Source organism: Protopterus annectens, chromosome 1.part2 (genome assembly GCF_019279795.1).
Source record: "Protopterus annectens isolate FY-2018-M chromosome 1.part2, PAN1.0, whole genome shotgun sequence".
NCBI lineage: Eukaryota > Metazoa > Chordata > Ceratodontiformes > Protopteridae > Protopterus > Protopterus annectens.
The window spans coordinates 212,658,387-212,681,247 of NC_056727.1; the positions used below are offsets into that span (position 1 = coordinate 212,658,387).

The 22,861-nt window shown below is 43.5% G+C and overlaps 1 protein-coding gene across 1 annotated transcript in view; it reads right to left on the bottom strand.

Annotated features, from left to right (window-relative positions):
* The window catches only part of VPS54 (VPS54 subunit of GARP complex), a 1,876,392-nt gene that overhangs the window by 696,076 nt on the left and 1,157,455 nt on the right, over nt 1-22,861 (bottom strand). The window contains exon 12 of the mRNA XM_044055553.1: nt 21,948-22,003. Coding sequence (XP_043911488.1) covers nt 21,948-22,003 — 56 coding nt within the window. The remainder of the gene's footprint in view (nt 1-21,947; nt 22,004-22,861) is intronic.

Genomic DNA, 22,861 nt, shown 5'->3' on the forward strand with positions numbered 1-22,861 from the left:
ATTCTTCAAACAGATGGATTTATCCAAGTAACAAGTCCAGTCTGTGTAAAATTCGCAGCTCACAGTTTATTTATTTGAGTGACATAAAAACGGTAAGCGCTTTTGCTAGATAGCTTCCTCAGACCTCACACAAACATCTTTCAACCTCACAGAAACCCGGCTAACTAGACACCAGCTCATATTCAACCCCAAAAAACAAAACTCCTACTCTTTCTCCAAAAATCACTCAACTCTCCTAAATCTTTCACCATTTCTTCCCTCAACAATACCTTGATAGCTCCAGATAACCAAACTAAGTTCTTCGGAGTAATCATAGATGACCAGCTGAAATTTGATCTTCACATTCACCACTGCATTAACAAAACCCATCAAAAGCTTGGCCTCCTTTACAGAAACAAAACATTCCTCACCTCTGAATCTAGAACAACACTAGCTAATGCCTACCTCCTTCCAAATCTATTCTACAGCTCACAAATCTTTACTAACATTCAGACTACTCTACTCTCTAAACTTGAATCCACCTGTAACAAAGTGGCCAGATTTGCTGCTTGTTTGCCTGCCAAAACTCATCACTGTCTAGCCTTCAAGCCACTTAACTGGCTTGAGTTTTATAACTACCACAAACTTAGCCAACTTCTTCTTATTCACTCCATTATCAATAAAGCACCTCCTGTCCAAGTATTTCCTCACTAGCGTCACTTTATACCCCCCTCCAGACCTCTTAGGAGCTCTGAACAATGCCTATTGCAAATTTATAAACCTAACAAATCTGCAGGATACAACTTACACAGCTACTCTCCTGGCATCTTATGGAACAAGCTTCCCTTGACCTTAAGAAGCATACCCCAGACCTACAAATCTAAGAAGTTACTCAAACAATACCTAATCCACCTCAGGTCATGCCTCTGTAAACCCCCCCCCCCCCCCCACACCCAAACCTAGTCCTAAGCAGCTTTAGAAGATAGGGCACCATGGTTTATCTTTTTTATATGGCACACACACTTTTTTTTTTTATTAAGTCATAGTATGGTTTAATGGATTTCAGGTCTCCTCTGTTGCATAACTGTATCAAGATTTGTTTTACCTATATCCATATCTGTTTATGTTTTTAAGCAGTGTTATAGTTTTGTCTAGTGATTTACCCATCTCTGTATATATTTTCAAGCAGTGTTACAGTTTATGTATTTGGAGCTTTTCTCCTTGGGTCTCTACTGAAAATGGGCCACCTGGCTCAGTTGGACCAGCCTGGTTAACAAATATCAAATAAATAAATACTATCCTTTTGCCTAACACTAACCTTAACCCACTCGCACACTCCTACCCTTCCTAATTCCCAAAGACACAATTCCTCAATCCAGTGCATTTGAAATAACGCACGTTCAATGTTCTGGGCAGTCATGGCATATGTTCGATCATGTGAATGTTCAATCATTTGCACACAACCCATACATTTTGTGTGTGTGCATGTGTGCGTAAATAAACAATATATATGTACATACACACACACACGCACATCTACATATACAGAGAGAGAGATCCTAAGAGATATATACACACAACCATCTACATATATAGTCAGACTAAATGAATGATTACCAAACCAATTTTGCTTGCCATTTCTGATCCTGGAATTTTCATTCAGTGTAGTGCAGCTCTTTTAATTTAGGTCTTCTTTATTTTGTTTGAATTTGCACCAAACTTTTGGTTAACCATGAGTACTTGCAGACAGTTTGGTTAATTTCTAATTGAACTGTGACAGTCTTACATCAGTTCAGGGACAAACACCAGATAAAGGCACTGACTGCAACCGCCACGGTTTTATACTTTGGCACTAAGCCTCAAGTTAATATCTCTTTCCACCTGAATGACAGATTCTGACTCATGACCTTTCAAAACTCTTTTGGCATTATAAAGCACCAAGGAGGTCCAACTTTCAGGAATTCAGAACTCGATCCTTAAACTACCACAGTATTTACATTGCAAGAGCTGTGATCAGAGGAAGCCCTGTTAAGACTAGGGTGAAAGAGATTTTTAACCAAATGACAATAAGAACTGGCCTGTTTTTTTCTAATTCCCTCTGGAGTCTCCATTCCAGTACCCATGTAAAAGCAAGGACTGCTCTCATTTCTGTTGCTATGGCTAAGGCATAATACAGTTTCACCTCAGTTTCTTTAAACTTAATTACAAAAGGTTTGACTGAAGTAAATAAATACTGTACACTTTATTTTAAAATGGGTGTTTATCATAGTCCTGTAAAAAATGGGCTAATGCAGGTATATGCAGCCCCATAAACGAAAGCTATTGCATCTGTAGGCAGACTTGCAGCATGCCGGTTTGGCTTAGGTTCACATGTGGTTACTAGGCTAGCGGTCCTAGAGCCCTTTCAAGCCTTGCCATGTTAATTCCAACTTGCCCCATCTGTCTTTATTAAGTGAATGTATTTCGCAGAGCTAGTCCATGGTCAACACCAAATCCCCCTGTCCATGAGGGGCATGGGTACCCCTGAGGTGAATTTGCAACTTCACATCCATTAGTCCAGGTTGCACCTGATTAGGTTCAGTAAGGAGCTTTGATTCACATTAACTGGAAGTTTGTTCCACAGCAGTGGCAGATTCTGGGAGACACATTTGTCTCTCCAGCATGTTCTGTTAATGTCTCAGACTAGGTTAAAATTCCTAGAGTGAGCGACTCTTGTGCCACTGGATATGCTTCACATACACAAATCTATGAGGGCAGGAACAGAGACTGCCCTATAGACCAAGCACAAGTCTCCTCTTAGCAGCCTATATGATACAGAATACAGTGACAGGGCTTTTAGTCTATCCATGCATGTCATGGTTTGGAGGCCCGGTATTTTCTTGGTAAGGAACCTCTGTGGTCTTTCCAGCTGCTGCAGGTGTTTGTTGAAGCACATGCAAAAGGGAGCATTGTACTCTATTAGTGGTCTGATGAGGGTCAAGTACAGTGGGTCTATAATATCCTTAGACTTGGATGCAATGCCCTTACTTAGGAGGTGCACAATGTAGAATACTTTCCTTGTCACAGAGGTTACTGTGGTCGAAGGTCAGACGGTTATCTGCTTGTGTTTCTAAGGTCTCGCTCCACTGGGTTTGAGCTTAGGAGGGTGTTGTCAATACTGTATGTAGTTAGTGGGGAATTCTACTTTGCCAAAGGGAATAATAATGCACTTTCTGCATTTAGTTTTAAACTGTGGTTTTGGCACCAGTCATTTGTCTGCATTAGCCCTTCTTGTAGTAGATCAACATCATTGACTGCACCCAATTTTCAATAATGAGTGAACTTGGTAAGCCAAAGGCCAACTAACTTAGCCTGGACTTCTGTGAAGTAGATTCCGAACAGTAAAGGACCCAGCACAGAACCTTATGGTATGCTACTTGTGAAGGGTCTACTGGTAGAAGTGGAGTCACCAACTGTGACAACTTTGTGATCCGTCAGTGAGCCAATTCACCGCCCATCTAGTGATGTATGGGTTAATCGTTAATTTTTTAATTTCTCCAAGTTTTTGGGTTTCTAATACCACAACGGGAATGGACCCCGTTCCTAAGTCAAAGTACAATTAAAGTTCATCAAATTAGTATTGTTTCAATCTTTGATGTTAGCCAGAAGTGTCCTTCATAGCACCCGCAATGCGTCCAGTAACATCAACTTATGCAATTTGCATGGGACCTGACAACATCCCAGGCTGCCTTCTACATGAACTACAGAATGAACTGGCACCCCACTTAAGTACCATGTTCAATCATAGCCTCACCTCAGGCTTTGTGCCCATTGAATGGCGCAACGTGACAGTTATCCCACTCCACAAAGGGGGGGCCACAACAGACCCCGAGAACTACCACCCCATTAGCCTGACGAGCCTCGTCTGCAAGGCCATGGAACTCATAAACAAAGACATTGGAGGTCTCCAAACCCTGGACCCCACACAGTTTGGGTTTGTAAAAGGCAGATCATGTCTCCTAAACCTGATAGACTTCTTTGAAGTAGTCACCAAAGCCATAGATGAGGGTATGGTGGTTCACACAGCCTATCTAGATCTTGCCAAGGCATTCAACACCATCCCCCACTCTAGAATTATAGAAAAACTCACCAAACTAGGTATAAATCCCTATGTCACAAGATGGGTTGCCAACTGGCTTACTGAAAGAACCCACACTGTGAAAGTAGCAGACTCCAAATCAGACTTCAGACCAATGACAAGTGGAGTAAAGGGTTCAGTCCTGGGTCCTCTCCTGTTTGGTATCTACTTCTCTGAAGTACAGGCTAACACAAGGTCTTTGGCTAACTAAATTTGGAGATGACTGCAAACTAGGAGCCATAATTGAAACTCCTAACGATGTGGACATCCTATAAAAGGGCCTCACTGAGACAGATGCCTGGTGTCAAAGACATGGTCTCAAGCTCAATGCCAAAAAGTGCATTGTCATCCCCTTTGGTAAAAATTCTGTACCCATGAACTACCACACAGGCGGTAGTCTACTTAACACCGAAAGTGTGATAAGAGACCTTGGGACACAGGTAGACAGTAGTCTCTCCTTTGATAATCACATCGCCAAAGTGGTCAGGAAATCCTTCTACGTGGCACACCTCATCACAAAAGGTTTCTCATCCAGAAAAAAAGAGGTCATTGTTCCCCTCTACTCATCACTCATTAGACCCATTATAGAATACAATGCCCCTTTTGGTATGTACCTCATAAGACATCTACAACTACTGGAAAGGCCGCAAAAATACCTCACAAAGAGGATTACTGGCCTCAAACAGATGCCTTACGCAGACCGTCTCAAAAAACTCCAGCTTTACTCCGTCGCATATCGCCTACTCAGAGGCGATCTCTGCCTAACATACAAAGCTATGTCAAACCCAGAGCTGTTGGAAATGCTCCACTTAAAGAAATCCCAATCCCTCCGAGCTACACGCTCTAGGGACCTAAACCTCGTCACCACAATAAACAGAACATGCTGGAGGGATAGATTCCTGTCCCAGAGACTTCCCATACTCTGGAACAGACTACCTATCTATGTCAAACAGAGCTCCTCATTAGCACTCCAAGAAAAATCTTGATGATTGGATGGGTAATAGGAAATTCACCCTGGGGATCACTTCTGTGGTTCTGCTTGACAGGGGCACAGGAAAATAATTTTCTTGGGTGGCGAAAGCCAGGGTACATTTTTGGCTAGGCTTGTATAGGCCCTAGGGCCAATAGCCTAGTACCTACCTATGAACCTATATGGGAACTCACTGGCCTATCACTCCACAACACTGACTGTCAAGAGTTGCCACAGGTTCCTGTTCCTTCCTTTGCTGTGCAACTCCAACTGAATGTTTGTACTGGTTTCCTATGGAAGGCACCAAAGTATCTTCATATGGCAAATGATCAGATGTTTCTCGCTCCACTGGTTAAAGAGAGCGCTAAGAGGGTCTGCTAGGTCCTGTTTTAGATTACATAATAAGCATCCTGGGATGTTATCTGGTGCCACTGAGGCTGTGTTATTTGGCCTTGTAGAGTGCAACTGATCTCTAGAAATGCTAGGCAGAGGACTGATGTCAGGTATGCTTTGGGGTGTGGCTGGTGGTATCAAGGTGGTGAAGCACCAAATCCATCAGCTAGCAGGTTGGCGATTTCCTCCGGTGCATTATGAGCGGCACCATCTATTACCAGTTCTGCACAAAGACAGGGATTCCCTTTTAGGCTTCAGATATAATTAAAGAACACCTTGTAATTATCCTTAGCTAGGGATGCTTTTTTAGCTTCATAGTTAGCTTTACAGGATTTCACGAGATTTCTGATTTGCTTGTTCAAACTGAGGAGGGAACTCTTCCTCTGCTGAGTCAGTTCCCTTTTATTCTTAGACATCAGTTTCTTCTTCTTGCTATATAATCCATTTATAGTTGAGGTCCACCAGGGTGGCTTGTTGTTTCCGGGAGGACCTGGTTTTGATCCGGTCATATACAGCCGAGTCTATACAGATTCTTAAGTGTTTGTACATGGCATTTGAGTACACCCTCTGCAAAGGCGTTATTGTGGTCTTTGAGTGGGGGGTTGGGTATAAAACTTTTTACACCATCGCTTAGTAGTCTGAAGTTTGGAAAAGTTCTTCAATATTTTAGTTTTTTTTGCTTCTGTGGGAGTGTCAGGTACAATAGTTACTTCGAATGAGACAGTTTTACGGTCCAACCTTACCAGGGAAGGTGTCACACAGGAGGAACTGCAGTGACTCCCCAAGTTGGTTAGTACTATGTCTAGGAAATCTGAGCTCCTTGTGGGGGTGAAGACGGTCTGTTCCAGAGAACCTGAATTAAAGTCCTAGAATCTCTAGGCAAGCATGTTTGCACTCATGTATGTCACCCAGTTAATGGAAGGATAGTTTAAATCATCCACGACTAAGGTGTTGGGCTTTATGGAGGGGGATCCTGGTAAGCCCAGGTAGGTGGTGTGCTTTTCTTGGTTCATGGTGGGGGACCTATAGCTAGCAATGATGTGGTAGAGTATTCTGCCTAGAGTTAATTAGACATGGAGTAGTTTGAGAGAGTCATACTGTCTGACCAGTCTTGAGATGCACTTGCCTTTACTGAAGATTTATACCCCTCTCCACCTTTGGTTCATGCTTATTTTGAAGTCTGAACTTGTGGAAGGCATTGTAGCCCTGCACAGCCGGGGTGCTCACCGCAGCCTTGAACCACATCTCAGTGACTGCACAGAGGTCAGCATCTTCCAAGGTAGAGAGTGCTTCCAGGGAGTGCAACCTCGTGTTTAGACTTCTAGCATTAAGCAGCAGAACCTTGGCTTGCCTTGAGTGGATTTTCTTACATTGGAAATGTTGTTTTGATATTGCCTAAAAAAGGCACTATGGGAGAGGCAAGTGCCTTTGCCAGTATCCAAAAGCCTAAAGGAGACGTGCAGACCATCTCTGGCAAAGCAGCATGGCCTGTCGACTATGTTATGCCAGACTGACAGACAATGGATCCCCCTGGACTGACACCAGAAGCTAAGTCAATTGTTGAAGTCAATCATTTTTTGTTTATAATGTGGCATCATCCTGGGAGAAGGTGGAATGCTGCTTAGGGCTACGGTCATACCTGCCTGGGAGGCATAGTCTAAGAGTTCAGTCATGACTCTCTTCATATAGTCCAGAGTAGTACGTCTCGGGTCATTCACCCCAACATGAACTATGACTGAGTCATAACAGTACTTTGTTGAGCAATTTGAGTGCATGAGTGATCTGATGGATCCTGGCACCTGACAGTGACCTTCTTATCGAGCCTGGTGAGGGGAACATCTGTGTGTCTCATTATGGAATTGCCTATGACCAGGACATTTGGTTTAGAGGTGTTTTGTCTTAGGGGCTTATTTGTGGAGACACATTTGTGTGTGTTATTATGTATAGTGGTTTCTATTTCTGTAACAATGTGTGCATTTTGTTTATGTTTGGGAGGTTTATGAATTTTTGGTAGATTTCTAGTGAGTACCTCTGTGTATGTGGGTCTGTGTGTTGTGTCGAATTTGTTTGAGAGGTTAAGAATGTGTACAGACACAGCCTGTTAGGTTTCTGTTTTTTTGTTACATGACAGAAATGATTCCAATTTCATAGTTTACTTACATCTCTTGCAGAGGATATTTGCTGTAAGAGTAAATGGTTGTCAGTAAAAGTACAGTTGTGTACACTTACCATAAATGTAGATGTTCGAGTGTATTCACTGTTGCAGTCATTACATTTGGGTAATCCTGCTGGCAGGTTGCCCTCAGCCGGTCTGAATTCCAAAGTCTTGGGTCCTGTGTTGGCTGCTGTTGCCCCCTCCCTGACATCAGGTCATCACTGGTATAAAAGAAGCGGCCGACGCCATTTTCTTCAGTTTTTTCTTGCCCCAGATGTCAGGTGCCCCTTAAAAGGGTAGCCAAATTTTATATATATACATAAAACAATAAACGCACCGATATAATCTTTACCTTCATCTATAAGCAAATACACCACATAGGTTGTATAAATCAGAGAAGGGAAGATAAGATCCATGGAAAAAAGGGGGGTGGTGGGTGGGTAACCTGGACTGCAACAGTGAATACACTCGAACATCTACATTTATGGTAAGTGCACACAACTGTACTATGTTCTTAGTGTTTCACTGTTGCAGTCATTACATTTGTGTAGAGTCCCAAAGCTAAGGTTGGGAGGCTAGAGCTAAACAGCATTAGGAGCGGCTATGAGGCCCTACAGAACTGCAGTGGCAAAGCCTGCCCTGGATTTGGAGTAGAAAGGCAGATGATAGTGCTTTGTAAAGGTGTGCACTGAACTCCAAGTAGCAGCCTCTAAAATGTCTCTGGTTGGACTCCCCTGAGAAAAGCTGCTGAAGTGGCTGCAGCTCTGGTGGAATGTGGTCTAATGCCCTTAGGCACTGGCTTGTCATGGTGTGAATAGCATAAACGAATGCAGTGGCCTATCCACTTTGAGATAGTCTGCTTTGAAATAGCCTTTCCTTGTGATCCTGCAGCATGTATGCCACTAGTAATTGCTCTGTCTTCCTGAAAGCTTTGGTCCTGTCCAAGTAGAATCTAAGCTGTCTGTGTACGTCCAAAGAGTGCAGAATTATCTCCCTCTTGTTCTGTGGATTTGGATAAAAAGTTGGCAGATGAATAGTTTGGTTAAGAGCCACACTGGACACCACTTTAGGCACAAATGTTGGGTTTGTTCTCAGAGAGACCCTGTCTGGATAAAAAATGATAAAGGGCTCCACAGCCATGAGCGCCTGTAGCTCTGAAATTCTTCTTACTGAAGTGATTGCTAGGAGCAGAGTTGTTTTCTAAGAGAAAAACTTTATATCAACAGTAGCCACTAGCTCAAAAGGAGGCAGGGTGAGCTTTTCCAAGATATAGTTGATGTCCCATGCAGGTATTGGTGATCTCCTTGGAGGTCGTAAATTTTTGGCTCCTCTGAGGTACTGCTTTAATAAAGGGTGAGAAAAAATTGGTGGCTCTGTATTGTAATGAGCCGAACTGGCAGAGGCGTGAATTTTAATTGATGAAAAGGATAGGTCTTTGTCCACCATCTCAGTTAAGTATTGCAAAATCTGAGGAATATTTGGTACAGTTGTATCAGTTCCTTGTGCCTGGTTCCAAGCACAGAATCTCTTCCATTTTCCAGCATAAGACTTTCTTGTACTAGGCCTTCTGGCTTCCAGAATGACATCCATCACAGCTTTGCTGAAAGGTGTTTTTTGTATGACTACATTATCCACCATGCTGCCAGGTTTAATGTCCTGAGTTGGCTGTGCAGGATTTGACTGTTTTGCTAGGACAGTAGGCGAGGTAATTGAAGTAAGGTCCAAGCTGGGTAACGAGACAAGTTCCTTAGGATTGGATACCAGTACTGGCGGGGCCAGTCTGGGGCAATCAGTATCATCTTTGGTTTCTCCTGTCTGACCTTTAGGAGTACCTTGGGGAGGAGAGGCAGTGGAGGGAAGGCATATACTGATAGGTTTTTCCAGCTGAAATATAGGGTGTCCACTTTCCCTGCTTGTCTGTGATAAGTCCTTGTGCAGAATCTTTTTAGCTGGTAGTTGTGAGGGGAGGCAAATAGGTCTATGTCAGGGCATCCCCATTTCCTTGTTATCATGCTGAAGACTTGTGGATCCAGCTGCCACTCGTGGGGATCCATGAGGTTTCTGCTTAGTTCATCTGCCAGAGTATTTTCCTTTCCTGGCAGGAATTGTGCCTGCAGATGTACTTGGTAAGTCAAAGCTGTGTCCCACAATGTCACAGCTAGTCTGCAAAGGGGGTAAGAATGTGTGCCCCCCTACATGTTTATATACCACATGACCGTGGTGTTGTCTGTCTTTATCAGCAGTTGTCCCAGTAGAAGTAGGTCCTTGAAGGCTGTCAGGGCATTTTGAACAGCTAGCATCTCTTTTTGATTGATATGTAGATGCATTTGGTTTGAGGCCCTGAATTTATCTTCCTGCCATGTGCCCCCCCCCCCCCCCCAGGCATAATCTGATGCATCCGTTGTTAGTGTCTGCTTCGCTGGGGGTAATGTGAATGGCTGTCCCTTGTTCTGGTGACAAGCCTTTGCCCACCATCGAAACTCCTGTTGCAGGCAGGGAATGAGAGTAATCATGGTTTCCAGGCTGTGGCAATGTAGAGTCCAAACACTTTTTAGGTACCATTGAAGTTTCCTCATATGCAGTCTTGCATATGGAATTAGTAGGATGCAAGATGCCATGAAGCCCAAAGCCTGCAGAATTTTTCTTGCAGATAACTGGGCCTTTGTTGCCAACATTGTGAAATAGGTAGTCAGTTGCCTTTGTTTGTCTGGCGTGAGATAAACCATCTGGGCAGTTGTATTCAAGCTTGCACCCAGGAATGTTATATCTTGAGAGGGTACTAGTTTTGTTTTATTTTCGTTGACTGTGTACCCTAGGCATGTTAGTAGCCTTTTCACAAACGCCAGATGTTGAAGCAGAATGTCCTTGTTCTCTGCTTGAATTAGACAGTCGTCCAAGTAAGGGTATATTTATATTCCTTTTTGTCTGCAGAATGCAATTACTGGTGCCAGGCACTTTCTAAAGACCCTGGGCACAGTAGATAAGCCAAAGGGCAGTGCAGAGAATTGGTAATGTATTGAACCAGCCTTGAATCTGAGGTGTCTTCTGCACGATTGTCTGATTGGAACATGCAGGTATGCCTCTTTTAGGTCTAAAGTCACAAGCCAAGATTTCTTGCTCAGCATGGGCAGAAGCTGCTGCAAAGTCAACATCTTGAATTTTGGAATATCCAGGAATGTGTTCAGAATAGATAGGTCCAGTATTGGCCTCCAAGCCTTGTCCTTTCTGGGTACCAAGAACAGTCTTGAGTAAAATCCTTGTCCCCACTCTTGCTCTGGTACTTGTTGAATGGCCCCCATGTCCATGAGGGATGAAACTTGTTTTTGTGCCTCTGCCCATTGATTTTTTGGCAGATCTGGCCAGCCGTTTGCCTTTGGCAGAGTATGGAAATGGAATTTGTAGCCTTGTGACACTATATTTAGAACCCATTTGTCCGGGTTATAATGTGCCAATTTTGAGCAAAAAGTGCTAATTTTCCCCCTAAGGGTGCTGCCAGAAGAAAAGTGCTTGGTGCAGGCAGGGGAAAGTCATTGGGACTGCTTTCTGTATGTTTGTGCTTTATCTTCTCCAGCTTTGGAGGTAGAAGCACCCCATTGTTTTGATCTATAAGAACCTTGCGCCTGGGTTCTGCCCCTTGGGCGTCTGGATCTGCCCCTTTGAGGTCTGTCTGACACAGGAAAGGACCAATTTTTTGTAGGCCAGTGTCTACTAAACCTAGATGGCTGTACTTGTAAAAACTCAACAGTTTGCATAGATTTAGCTTTGTCTTCCATTTTCTTTAACACCTCTTCTGCCTTAGCACCAAACAAAGTATCATGCTGTAAAGGTGCGTCTAGTAACTTAACCTTAACATGATCAGGCAGATTTTTGTTCCTTTAACCAAGCATGCCTCCTAATTACAGAACCCGTAACTGCGGCCCTGCAGGAGGCCTCCAAAGAATCAAAACCACATTGCAAAGTATGCTTTCCAGCTTGTTCAGCTGCATGCAATAAATCCCGCATCTCCTTGTTTTCAGCACATTCAGAATTTAATATCATTTTCTGTTTAAGCAATCCCATGAGATGTTGCTGATACTTGAGCATATGAAACTGACAGTTTTAAGACCCTTATAGCCAAAGGTGCAGATGTGTAAACCTTTTTTCCTCATCTATCCAGTGCTCTTTAATCCCTGTCAGACGGGGTTGGTTTTTTTGCTGTAGAGGCCTTAACTCCCTTGGGACCCTGTGAAATAGTTTTTGGGTCAGCAGCAAGGTTTTTTAAAAATAAATTTGTGAGAGTCAGGAACCCTGTAATTTCTGTCAGGCTTAACAGGAGCTGGAGGTAAGGAGTCAGGGGTCAAACTAGACTCCAAAAACACATCTACAATGTCTAACAGGAGGAATGGCTAGAGGCCTGTGCTGTGGTAGTAAAAGGAAATCTCTGAGCCACTTTTTTGATTCTGAAAAATCTTGGCTTTCCCAGTGAAAATGCTCCCTCCTCATGGTATGCAAGGTTTCCCCAAAGGAATAATCCTCAGGAGGGGATGCTGAAGGTATAGATTCTTCAGCATCAGAATCCCCATAGGGGGTTAAAGAATATCCCTGATCAGAAGAGGAATCAGAAGAAATAGAAACCTGATCTGAAGATTCATAGTCTGCCTCTTGCCTATGCTTTTTATCAGGAGGGGGATGGGAACCCCTGATCAAAGTAATCAGGTCTTCGGCCATCTTGATAATCTGTTTTTTGGGCATAGAGGCCTGTACACATGGCTCTTGAGTTTGTTTCTTTGTTTTAGAAGCTGCTTTAGTCTTTGTCTTTGAAACTGAAGTAGTTTTAATGTAAAGATGTTGTGGTCTGAATACACCCTCAGAAGCCAGTACCTGCTCAGTGGCTCCGGACCCATCTGAGGGATTAGCGTCCAAGGCTCCAATACTTTGAGTATCCAGCAGCATGGCCAACTCCACGTGGGAGTCGGTAGCGGCCTGCGACGCTAAAGTAGTGGGTGTCAGGGGCTGCGAAAGCGCCTCACTGAGAACAGGCGAACCGGTGACTGGCTTAGGAGAAGCTTTGCCGTCGGTTTTGGACCTTGGTTGTTTTTCTTTATCCTTTTCTTTGCGCTTCTTGTAAGCTCCGGTAGTCGGATGGCTATCTGACGACATTTCAGGATAATTAAACCTGCTACCAAAATACTTTAAAGCAAAAGAATACCGACGCTTAATAGTGCATTGGTTAAATCTAGCACAAAACTGACAACCAGAAACGTTGTGATCAGGGCCTAGACAAGGAATACAGTAAGAATGAAAATCCTTATGAGGTACTTGCTTTCCACAACTAATACAATTATTAACTTTTTCTGACATCGGTCTGGAGCAAGAAAAAAGTTTCCCCAATGGGGTACTTAGCTTTAATGAAGACTTCGGTTCTGAAACTCAAACACGAAAATTTCAGGAGTCGGCCGACCAGCACTTGCAAACTGCTTCTGCTTCGGGCACTGTGCGGCAAGAAAGACTGAAGAAAATGGCATCGGCTTCTTCTTTTATACCCCCTGACAACCTGCCGTCAGGGAGGGGGCGACTGCAACCAACGCAGGACCCAAGACTTTGGAATTCAGGCCGGCTGAGGGCAACCTGCCAGCAGGATTACCCAAATGTAATGACTGCAACAATGAAACACGAAGAACATCATGAGGCAATTACTACATAACCCTAGTATTGCCATGTCAATCACACTGGCTGGAAAATGATGGGAAACTGTCTGTCCACTACAGCAGGTTTTTACCATACGAGTTATTAGGAAAAGGACTGGACTAGAGTGAACAATGTTTACGCAAGGACTATCAAGCTATTAGGGGAAAGGATTGGGCTAGATTCACCAGTTTTTGCGCTAGGACTATTAAGGGTTGTTAAACTGAGGGTTGTGGATGACAGGTGTGGCAATGCTCAGTGCGCAACTAAGTTGTCTTTAGTGCAACAGAGAAGCTTGTGAGGGTTCGCTGACAGCTATCTAGGGAAAAATTGTGTTTCAAGGTATGTGCGTCTATCTGGGGCACTGCTAACCCCCTGTTGCACGATGTGTAGCAAACAAACACGAGGTTTACATACAAACAAAATTAAACAGTTTTAAGCTAATTACCAATAGGAAAGTACAAAATAAACCTTTCTCCAGTAATCCCCAGCTAAGACATGGCTGGATCCACACTCTTTTGCCACAGTGGTAGTAGGGGTGCCTTTCTTAAAGTAAGATGGATGGTTTAGTGGTCAAGTGTAACAAAAAAGTACAGTTGTGTACACTTGCCATAAATGTAGATGTTAGAGTGTATTTACTGTTGCAGTCATCACACTTGGGTTATCTGCCTGCAGGTAGCCCTCAGTCGGCCCGAATACCAGACACTTAGTAGTTCTGCATTGGTTGCTGTCGCTCCAGGACTGACATCAGGTCGTCAGGGGTATAAAAACAGGAAGCTGACGCCATTACATCAGGTTTTATTTGCCCCAAATGTCAGGAGCCCCCCAAATAGGGAGCTAAGTTATGGTGGGGAAAAAAAAAACACCAGTAAAAAGTAAATATCAATACCCCTGAAAGGGGTGAGTAATAGACAGAGAGAGGTGAGAGAGAGAGAGACAAGGGGGCTGGAGGGAGGGAAACCAGGATTGCAACAGTGAATACACTCGAACATCTACATTTATGGTAAGTGTACACAACTGTACAATGTTCTTCGTGTTTCACTGTTGCAGTTCATCACACTTGAGTTGATTCCCAAAGCTGAAGAAGGGTGAAGCCAGTCAAGAAGAGTTGGGGCTGGCTAGTATGCCCTGCAGGACTGCTGTTGCAAAACCCGCCTTGGATTTGGAAAAGATAGGCAGGTGGTAATGTTTGGTGAAGGTGTGTACAGAACTCCAGGTAGCAGCTTCCAGGATGTCCCTGGTAGGGACTCACCTGAGGAATGCTGTAGAGGTAGAAGTTGCCCTACTGGAATGTGTTCTGATCCATTGAAGGGGTGGTTTCCTATGGTGCTTGTAGCAGAAATGGATGCAATGTGCTATCAATTTGGAAATTGTTTGTTTTGAAATGGCCTTGCCCTCTGCCCCTGGTGCAAAGCTGACTAGTAACTGGTCAGATTTCCTGAAGGGCTTAGTCCTATCACCGTAGAATCTGAGCTGTCTGTGCACGTCCAAGGAGTGCAGGATCCTTTCCCCTTTATTTTGGGGATTAGGGAAGAAAGTTGACAAATGGATAGATTGATCAAGAGCCACACTGGACACCACTTTAGGCATAAAGGAAGGTTAAGTCCTGAGGGAAACCATGTCAGCATGGAAAATATTGAAGGGTTCCACAGCCATAAGTGCTTGTAGCTCAGATACTCTTCTAGCTGAAGTGATGGCCAGAAGCAAGGCTGTTTTCCAAGAAAGGAATTTTAACTCTGCTGATGCTGCAGGCTCAAAGGGGGGTAGCATGAACTTTTCCAGTACACAGTTAAGGTCCCAAGCAGGGCTGGGTGCTCTCCTTGGGGGCCTTAGATTGTTTGCCCCTCTCAGGAATTGTTTGATAAGAGGGTGAGAGAAAAGAGGTGTCTCAGTGCTGTAATGAGACGAAATGGCAGAGGCATGGCTCTTAATGTAGGAAAAGGATAGGCCTCTGTGGAGTAGATCTGTTAAGTAATCCAGGATTAGAGGCAGGGAGGGCAGAGTTGTGTCCTCTCCTTTAGACTGAATCCAGGAGCAGTACCTTTTCCACTTATCAGCATAGGATTTCCTTGTACTGGGTCTTCTGGTTCAAGGAGGACATCCAGCACCTGTTTGCTTAGGCTGGTTACTGGGGGGGGGGGGGGATTCAAAGAATAAGCCAGGTTGCAAGATTTAGGGTTTGCAGTTGCGGACGCAAGATCTGTCCCCCCTGCTGAGAGAGCAGGGTTGGGCTCTGGTGTAGATGCCAGGGTGGCACCAGTGACAGGCTGCGCGGGAGTGGGTACCAGTGCTAGCGTGGCCAGTCTGGGGCAATCAGAATTGTCCTTGGTCTGTCCTGTCTTATCTTGAGCAATACTCTTGAGAGAAGGGGGCAGAGGGGGAAGGCACAGATTGACAGATTTACCCACTGGAAGGATACGGCATCCACTTTCCAGGCCCTGCTGTGAGGTGTCCTGGTGTAGAATTTGCTGAGCTGGTGACTGCAGGGGGAGGCAGAGAGAGTCACCTCTAGGATCCCCCATTTCTGAATCAGAAGGCTGAAGGTGCTGGGCTTTAATTGCCACTCATGTGGATCTAGGAGATTTAGGTTTAAGTCATCTGCCAGTGAGTTTTGTTTGCCTGGCAGGAACTGAGCTTGCAGATGGACCTGCATGTCCAAGGCCATGTTCCGCAGGGCCATCGCTAGCCTGCACAGTGGGCAAGAGTGGGGTTCTCCCCCCTGCTTGTTGAAATATCACATAACTGTGGTGTTGTCTGTTTTTATTAGCAGGTGTCTTGGAGAGAGTAGGGATCTGAAAGCTGTTAAAGCGTGCTGCACCGCTAGCATCTCTTTTTGGTTGATGTGCAGATGAATGTGACTTGGTCTCCCTGAATGCACTTGCCGTCCATGTATGCCCCCGCCCCCCCAGGCATACCCTGATGCTTCTGTAGTAAGGGTCTGGGGAGCGTGGGGTTGAGAAAAGGGCAGTCCCTTGTTGTGGTTGCATGCTGCTGCCCACCAAAGAAACTCTGCTCTTAGAGAGGGTATGATAGGAATGATGGTTTCCAGGTCCTGAGAATGATGGCACCAAAGACTTTTTAAGTACCATTGAAGTTTCCTCATATGCAGTCTGCCATATGGAATTAATAGGATGCATGGGGTCATGAACTCTAGGGTCTCCAGGATTTTCCTTGCAGATAGCTGGGTTCTGGTGGCCATTTGAGTAAAATAGTCTGTCACAAATAGACTTGTTTTTCTGGAGTGAGGAATGCCATCTGGGATGCTGTGCCCTAGCTTGCTCCCAGGAATACAATATTTTGACTGGGGACTAATTTTGATTTATTTTCGTTGATGGTGTATCCCAGGGAGGTTAGAAGGTTTTTTTTACAAATGTCAGGTGCTGCAACAGCCTTGCCTGACTGCCTGAATCAGGCAGTCGTCCAAGTATGGGTAAACTTGAATATTTCTCTGTCTGCAGTAAGCAATGGCTGGAGCAAAGCATTTTGTGAATACTCTGAGAGCAGTGGATAAGTCAAAGGGAAGTGCAGAGAACTGATGATGCATAGATTCTGCCCTGAAGCATTGATATTTCCTGCATGAGTCCCTTATAGGGATGTGCAAATAGGCTTCTTTTAAGTCTAGGGTGACTACCCAGGCATCCTTGGCTACCATAGGTAGTAGCTGCTGTAGGGTGAGCATTTTGAATTTTGGCACCACCAGGAAGGTGTTGAGAATTGAAAAATCTGGGATTGGGCGCCAAGTGCCCTTTTTACTGGGTACCAGGAAGAGTCTGGAATAGAATCCTTGACCTGTCTGTTCCGCAGGAACAGGTTGAATTGCCCTTATAGAGAGCAGGCATTGAACTTGGTTTTGTGCCTCTGCCCACTGGTTTGGAGGAAGGTCTGGGAACCCTTTTGGGGTTGTCAGTGAGTGGAAGTAAAATTTGTACTCCTGGGATACAACGTTGAGGACTCATTGGTCTTTGGTGATGGAAGTCCAGTTTTTTGCATGAAGGGCAAGTTTTCCTCCTAGGGGCACCAGCAGCTGGGCAGAGGTGAAGAGTGGAGTTGAGAAGTCATTGGGAATTCTTTCTGTAAGAGGGTGGCTTAGTACTCCCTACTTTAGTGGTGGTGGCACTCCATTGCATAGATCTCTGCATACCCTGAGACTGTAGTCTGGGTGGTCTGTTACCCCTGGGTCTAGTTTAAGCTGGCCTTGAGGGGGCTGGAAAGGACCAATGTTTAGAGGGGCAATGCCTACTGAATCTAGGAGGCTGTACTTGCAAGAATTCTTTAACTATCTGCATAGAGTTAGCTTTTTTGTCCATCTTTTTAAGAACCTCTTCTGCTATGGTGCCAAACAGATTGTCCTTGTTCAAAGGAGCGTCTAATAACTTTGATTTGACATGGTCTGACAAGGTCTACTCCTTAAGCCAGGGATGCCTTCTCAGTACAGAACCAGTGACTGCTGCCCTGCAAGATGCTTCTATGGCGTCAAAACCACACTGCAATGTATGCTTGCTGACTTGGCTTGCAGAATGCATAAGCTCTTGCAATATTTTGTTTTATGCACAGTCTGTAATGGTTGCTATTTTTTGCTTATTAAGTTCCATAATATGTTGTTGGTACTTCAGCATGTGAAACTGACAATTCAAAGCCCTAATGGCGAGAGTTGCAGAAGTATATACTTTCTTACCCCATCTGTCCAAAGCTCTGGAATCCCTGTCCGAAGGGGTGGGATTCTTAGCTGTAGTAGCTTTGATACCTTTACACCCCTGGGAAATGATCTCTGGATCAGCAGTAAGATTTTTGAAAAGGAATTTGTGAGAATCAGGTACTCTGTAGTACCCGTCTGGTTTCCTAGGAGCAGGGGGTAAAGTATCAGGAGTAAGACTGGATTCCATAAAGACATCATCAACAACTTCCAGGACTGGGGGTATTGCTAAAGGCCTATGTTGTGGCAAATCTAGAAATTCTCCGAGTCTCTTTTTGGACTGAGGATAGTCTTGGCATTCCCAATGGAAATGCTCTCAAAGTATGTAAGGTTTCACCAAAAGAAAAGTCCTCTAGAGGAGAGGCAGAGAGAATGGATTCCTCTGCATTAGACTCCTCATAAGCAGATAAGTGCATGTCTTCATAATCAGATACCTCAGAGTCGGAGTCTTGGTCTGTTGAAGCTGCAGGGGACTGGTCTCTTTCTCTTAGCAGGGGAAGGCTGACTTCCCTTAATCAGCATAATAAGGTCTTCTGCCATTTTAAGCATTTGATGTTGTGGCAAGGGAGCATGTGCATGCACTTTGGTCAGTTTTCTAGACATAGCACATACTCTTGGCCTTAGAAACTCGGTAGATTTAGACAGAACTGAAGATGTGAAAAAAGTCGGCTTGTGTCGAACATCGGTAGTGGGAAGAACTTCCTCAGAAGCCGGTGCCTGCTCAGAGGTGCCAGACCCATCCAAGGTAGAGACATCTGCAGGTTCCATAGTCAAAGAAGAGTCTCGCAGAATACCGGACTCCGAACGGGTCTTGGCAGAGGCCTGCGAATCCACTGAAGCAGGCATCAGAAGCTGGGAAAGCGCCTCACCGAGTCCTGGCGAACTGGCGACTAGCTTAACGGAAGCGTTGTTGGCAACTTTGGACCTGTGCGGTCTGTCTCTGTCTTTATCCTTACATTTTTTCAGAATATCGGTAGACGGATGGCTTACCGAAGTCATTTCAGAATACGGAGATCGATAACGAAAGTATTGTGTGACAATATGTGTGACTATGAATGGTTCGGGCATTGAACAAGGCGGAAAACTGACAGCGAGGTACATAGTGGTCTGGGCCTAACAGGTGATGCAGTAAGAATGAAAATCTCGGTGTGGTATTTGCTTTCCACATGCAAGACAATTGTTAACATTTTCTGACATGAGTTAAAGGATCCCCAATGAAGAAGACTTCAGGATGAATCAATTTGTAAACAAAAAACTCAGGTAGTGGCCGACCGGCACTCGTGCGAACTGCTTCTGCTTCGGGCTCCTCGGCAAGAAAGACTGATGTAATGGCATCGGCTGCCTGTTTTTATACCCCTGACGATCTGACGTCAGTCCTGGAGTGACAACAACCGACGCAGAAATACTAAGTCTCTAGTATTCGGGTGACAGAGGGCTACCTGCAGGCAGATAACCCAAGCGTGATGACTGCAACAGTGAAACATGAAGAACATCAGGGTAGATTCAGCAAGCCTGAATCTACGTTATGCATCTAGGCTGAAAATACAGGTGAAAATATGTGCAAAAAACATGTAGTGACAACAGGGAAAATGCAGTCATCAGATGGAACGCAATTTAAAAAGTGCAACAGACACGCAAAATCTACTTTATTTTCTTGATGCAGAAATCTCAACTTAAATAGAACAGGCTAACTATCAGTGCACTAGATGGAAAATCCAATGACCTCTTGATGCAAAAACAAGTACTTGCTAGAGTGTAAGAATACACTACTTTAGCCAACAGCTAGCTAGAAAACAAATTCAGATCAAGTAAATCAGTATAACGTGCAATGAGAAGCAAAGTGCACTTTTTTAATAAAGGCACAAGGAAAGACAAATAAATAATTCAATATTTTTAACAGCAATGTAGAAAGGGAGGAGCTTATTAAGCACAATTTACAGTAGGGATGGGCAGCTTAAAATCACCAGTTGTTTTGCACATCAACAAAGGGGAGAGTGGGTGGCAATCACCAGCAGCGCTTTAGTTTATGCAGGCTTAAAATCCTTTCAGCGAAAGACAAAGGGCCAGAAATTCACTGTGTATTTATGTATAACTCGAGACACAATTAACCAATGGAAAGAAAACGTGAAATGTGCAGCCTAGATAATTTAAGTGTCTACTTCTCACAAAAAACAAAAACACCAGGCCAAGCAGACTTCTTAAAACAAAAAACAAAATGGAGTAGGTAAAACAGTAAGCAGCTCTATCAGTCACAGACAAAAAATATAGGTTTACTTTCCTCAGCCAGCAGAGAATCACCAGCAGCTCTCACTTAGGCACAATATGTTTGACTGATGCAACAGCTTTCTGTTCAATTTGTAAATGCTCAGGCACAAAAGGTTGCACTGAAGTAACTTTATTCTAAATTAAAACTTGCATTTTTTTCATAGTCCTATAAAAGTGGGCTAATGCATGTATACAGATGATTGTAGAGCAAGATTGCTGGATATGTAGATGGACAGACAGCATTTTCAAAAAAAAAGATTATTGCTGATCGTCTCAATATTCATACAAAGGAGATTTCAATTGCAACTTTGGCCCTGTAAAAGCAGAGAAGTCACCTCTATACATTTCTTTTGGCTCAGTTTCTAAGGTTCAGCTGCATCAATTAACTTATTCAATCTTTGCTTAGCTGCCCAGTAACATCAGATGACATAACTCCTTTCCATTAAATGGCCTATTTGATTTTAGGTATACACGTTTTCTAGCTGTGTTCAGTTACTTCATGGAAACAGGACAACACCATTTTGGTCTATTAAATGACAGCCATGTCATGGGTGATGCAAATGAAGATCAATGGCCACATAATTCTACTGCCTGCATTGTGCACATTTCAGACTAGTCAGTCTACACTGGAAAGGATCAATAAGTGCACAAGTAAACTCCTTTTTGCTCTATCCAACACAAGCTTAGGATGCAAATTAGTTCATGGTGACTAGTAACAATTCCTCTTTTTGACTGACTTTAGACAAGCCTGCAATGTTTCAAGTTCTGCAAATAACATTGATCATTACGGAACACATTCCTGCTTTAATTGGCAAGAACTAACAACTGAAGTCCATGTTTGCTCTATTCCCAATCCTCTTCCTCTGCTCTGTAAACCTGTACAAACTTGAACAATGATTTAATGACTAGAGCTGATGAAATCTTTGTATTTAGTGAAAGTGTTTATCTGAAGAATAAGGCTTGCAATTTTAAAGGCAAAAAAAATCTCCCCAGTGTTTTTCTTTTTTCTTTACTCAATCCGCAAGATAAGCTTACAAAAACCAATAAATTGGTTTATCTCAATCCAAGTAATAAGAGAATAAACAATGATAAACTTGTCACTAAAACCATATTGACTGTCTTTTACATAAGAGTAGGCCAACTGTTTGGGATCAATGGGCATGTTTCTATTAACACCTGTTTTTTTTTTAAATACTTCTCAAGCCTCAATTACTCCCTACTAACTCAAACATAAAAACCTGCTTTGCGAGGTACTTAAAGAAATTTTCCTTTTTTATATACCTGTTTTTCCCTCCTCCCTAAAATCCTCAAATTTCCTTGATAGTCTATCCTATTCCTTTGTGAAGATTTACAAATTCAAGTGTTCAGGATGTGTTCTTGCATAAGACCTAAGGCATGCAAGTAAGGTTAATTTTAAACGGACTTAGGAGCAGTTTGCAAGGTATGTGGCCTGTTAAAAGTTGCAAGTAAGTGGATGATGCAAAACTCATGCTGCAGTCAACTTTTGAATGCAACACATTAGTTCCAGTCCCATCACCATATTTGTTCAAACCATACTGCCACCCCACAGTACTTCTGTATGAGGAAGTAGGTAAGGCTCTAACGGGAGGAACATGGACTCTTTTTCCATCTCAGTTTTATTCTAGCCTTTCAGTTTACACATACTGTACACCTGTTCACTTGAAAAAAAATCTGAACAAGGTTAACTTACTTGACCACAGCTTCAGTGTCTATTTCTTCCATCTGTGATACTGTATTTACAACACACTGAAAAAGAGACAACAAAAAATTAAAATATGCATACCAGCCCTTTCGCTTACACTGTAAACCATATACAAGCACTAAACTTTTAAAAGGAGTGCTAAACAACATTAAACAATAGTGCTGTTCCAAAAGGGTGGCACAAAGGTGCAGCTGTTAGCTATGCTGTCTCAGATCACTTGGTTCCTGGTCGAATTACCTTCCAAACAGACTTAAGTGTTTCCAATGTCCACAAGGTCTTCACTGGGGTTAAGGGCTTCCTTGCAAGGATTTCCAACATGGCTGCACATTAAGTAACAGCTTAACTCTATCTCTTCCCGTGTGAAAACAGAAACTCAGAGAAGGCCAGTAGGCGTTTGCGTTCTATCAGTAAATTTCAGTAACTGGCTAGTAAATGTAATGCCTGGATGCCAGGAAAAAAAAGAGAGAACACCTGGAATAATCAGCTACAAAAAGTGAGGAAAAAACACTGACTGAGGAAAGTTCTGCAGCTGTTCAGCAAAAAGTAATGCAACCTCCAGACGGGACTCCCAGTAACCTACAGGAAGATACAACACAACTGCACACAGACCTGGTTAAAATAAACAAAACACTGATGGAATATATAAACACAAACAACAAAAGGCTGGAATATATGGAAGAAACTTTAAACAGATATTCAGATGAAGTGATAAAGCTGTAAAAATCATAGGTTTGAATGAAGAAAAAGCTGGGTGAATATGAGACTGCGCAGAAAGAGACGTCTAAAAAATAGAATTAGAGGACAGAGCATGTACAGAAAACCTGACATTTTCAGCTATACCAGAGAAGCTGGAAGGAACAGACTGCATTAATGTTATGAAAGCACAAATAAGCAACTGGACT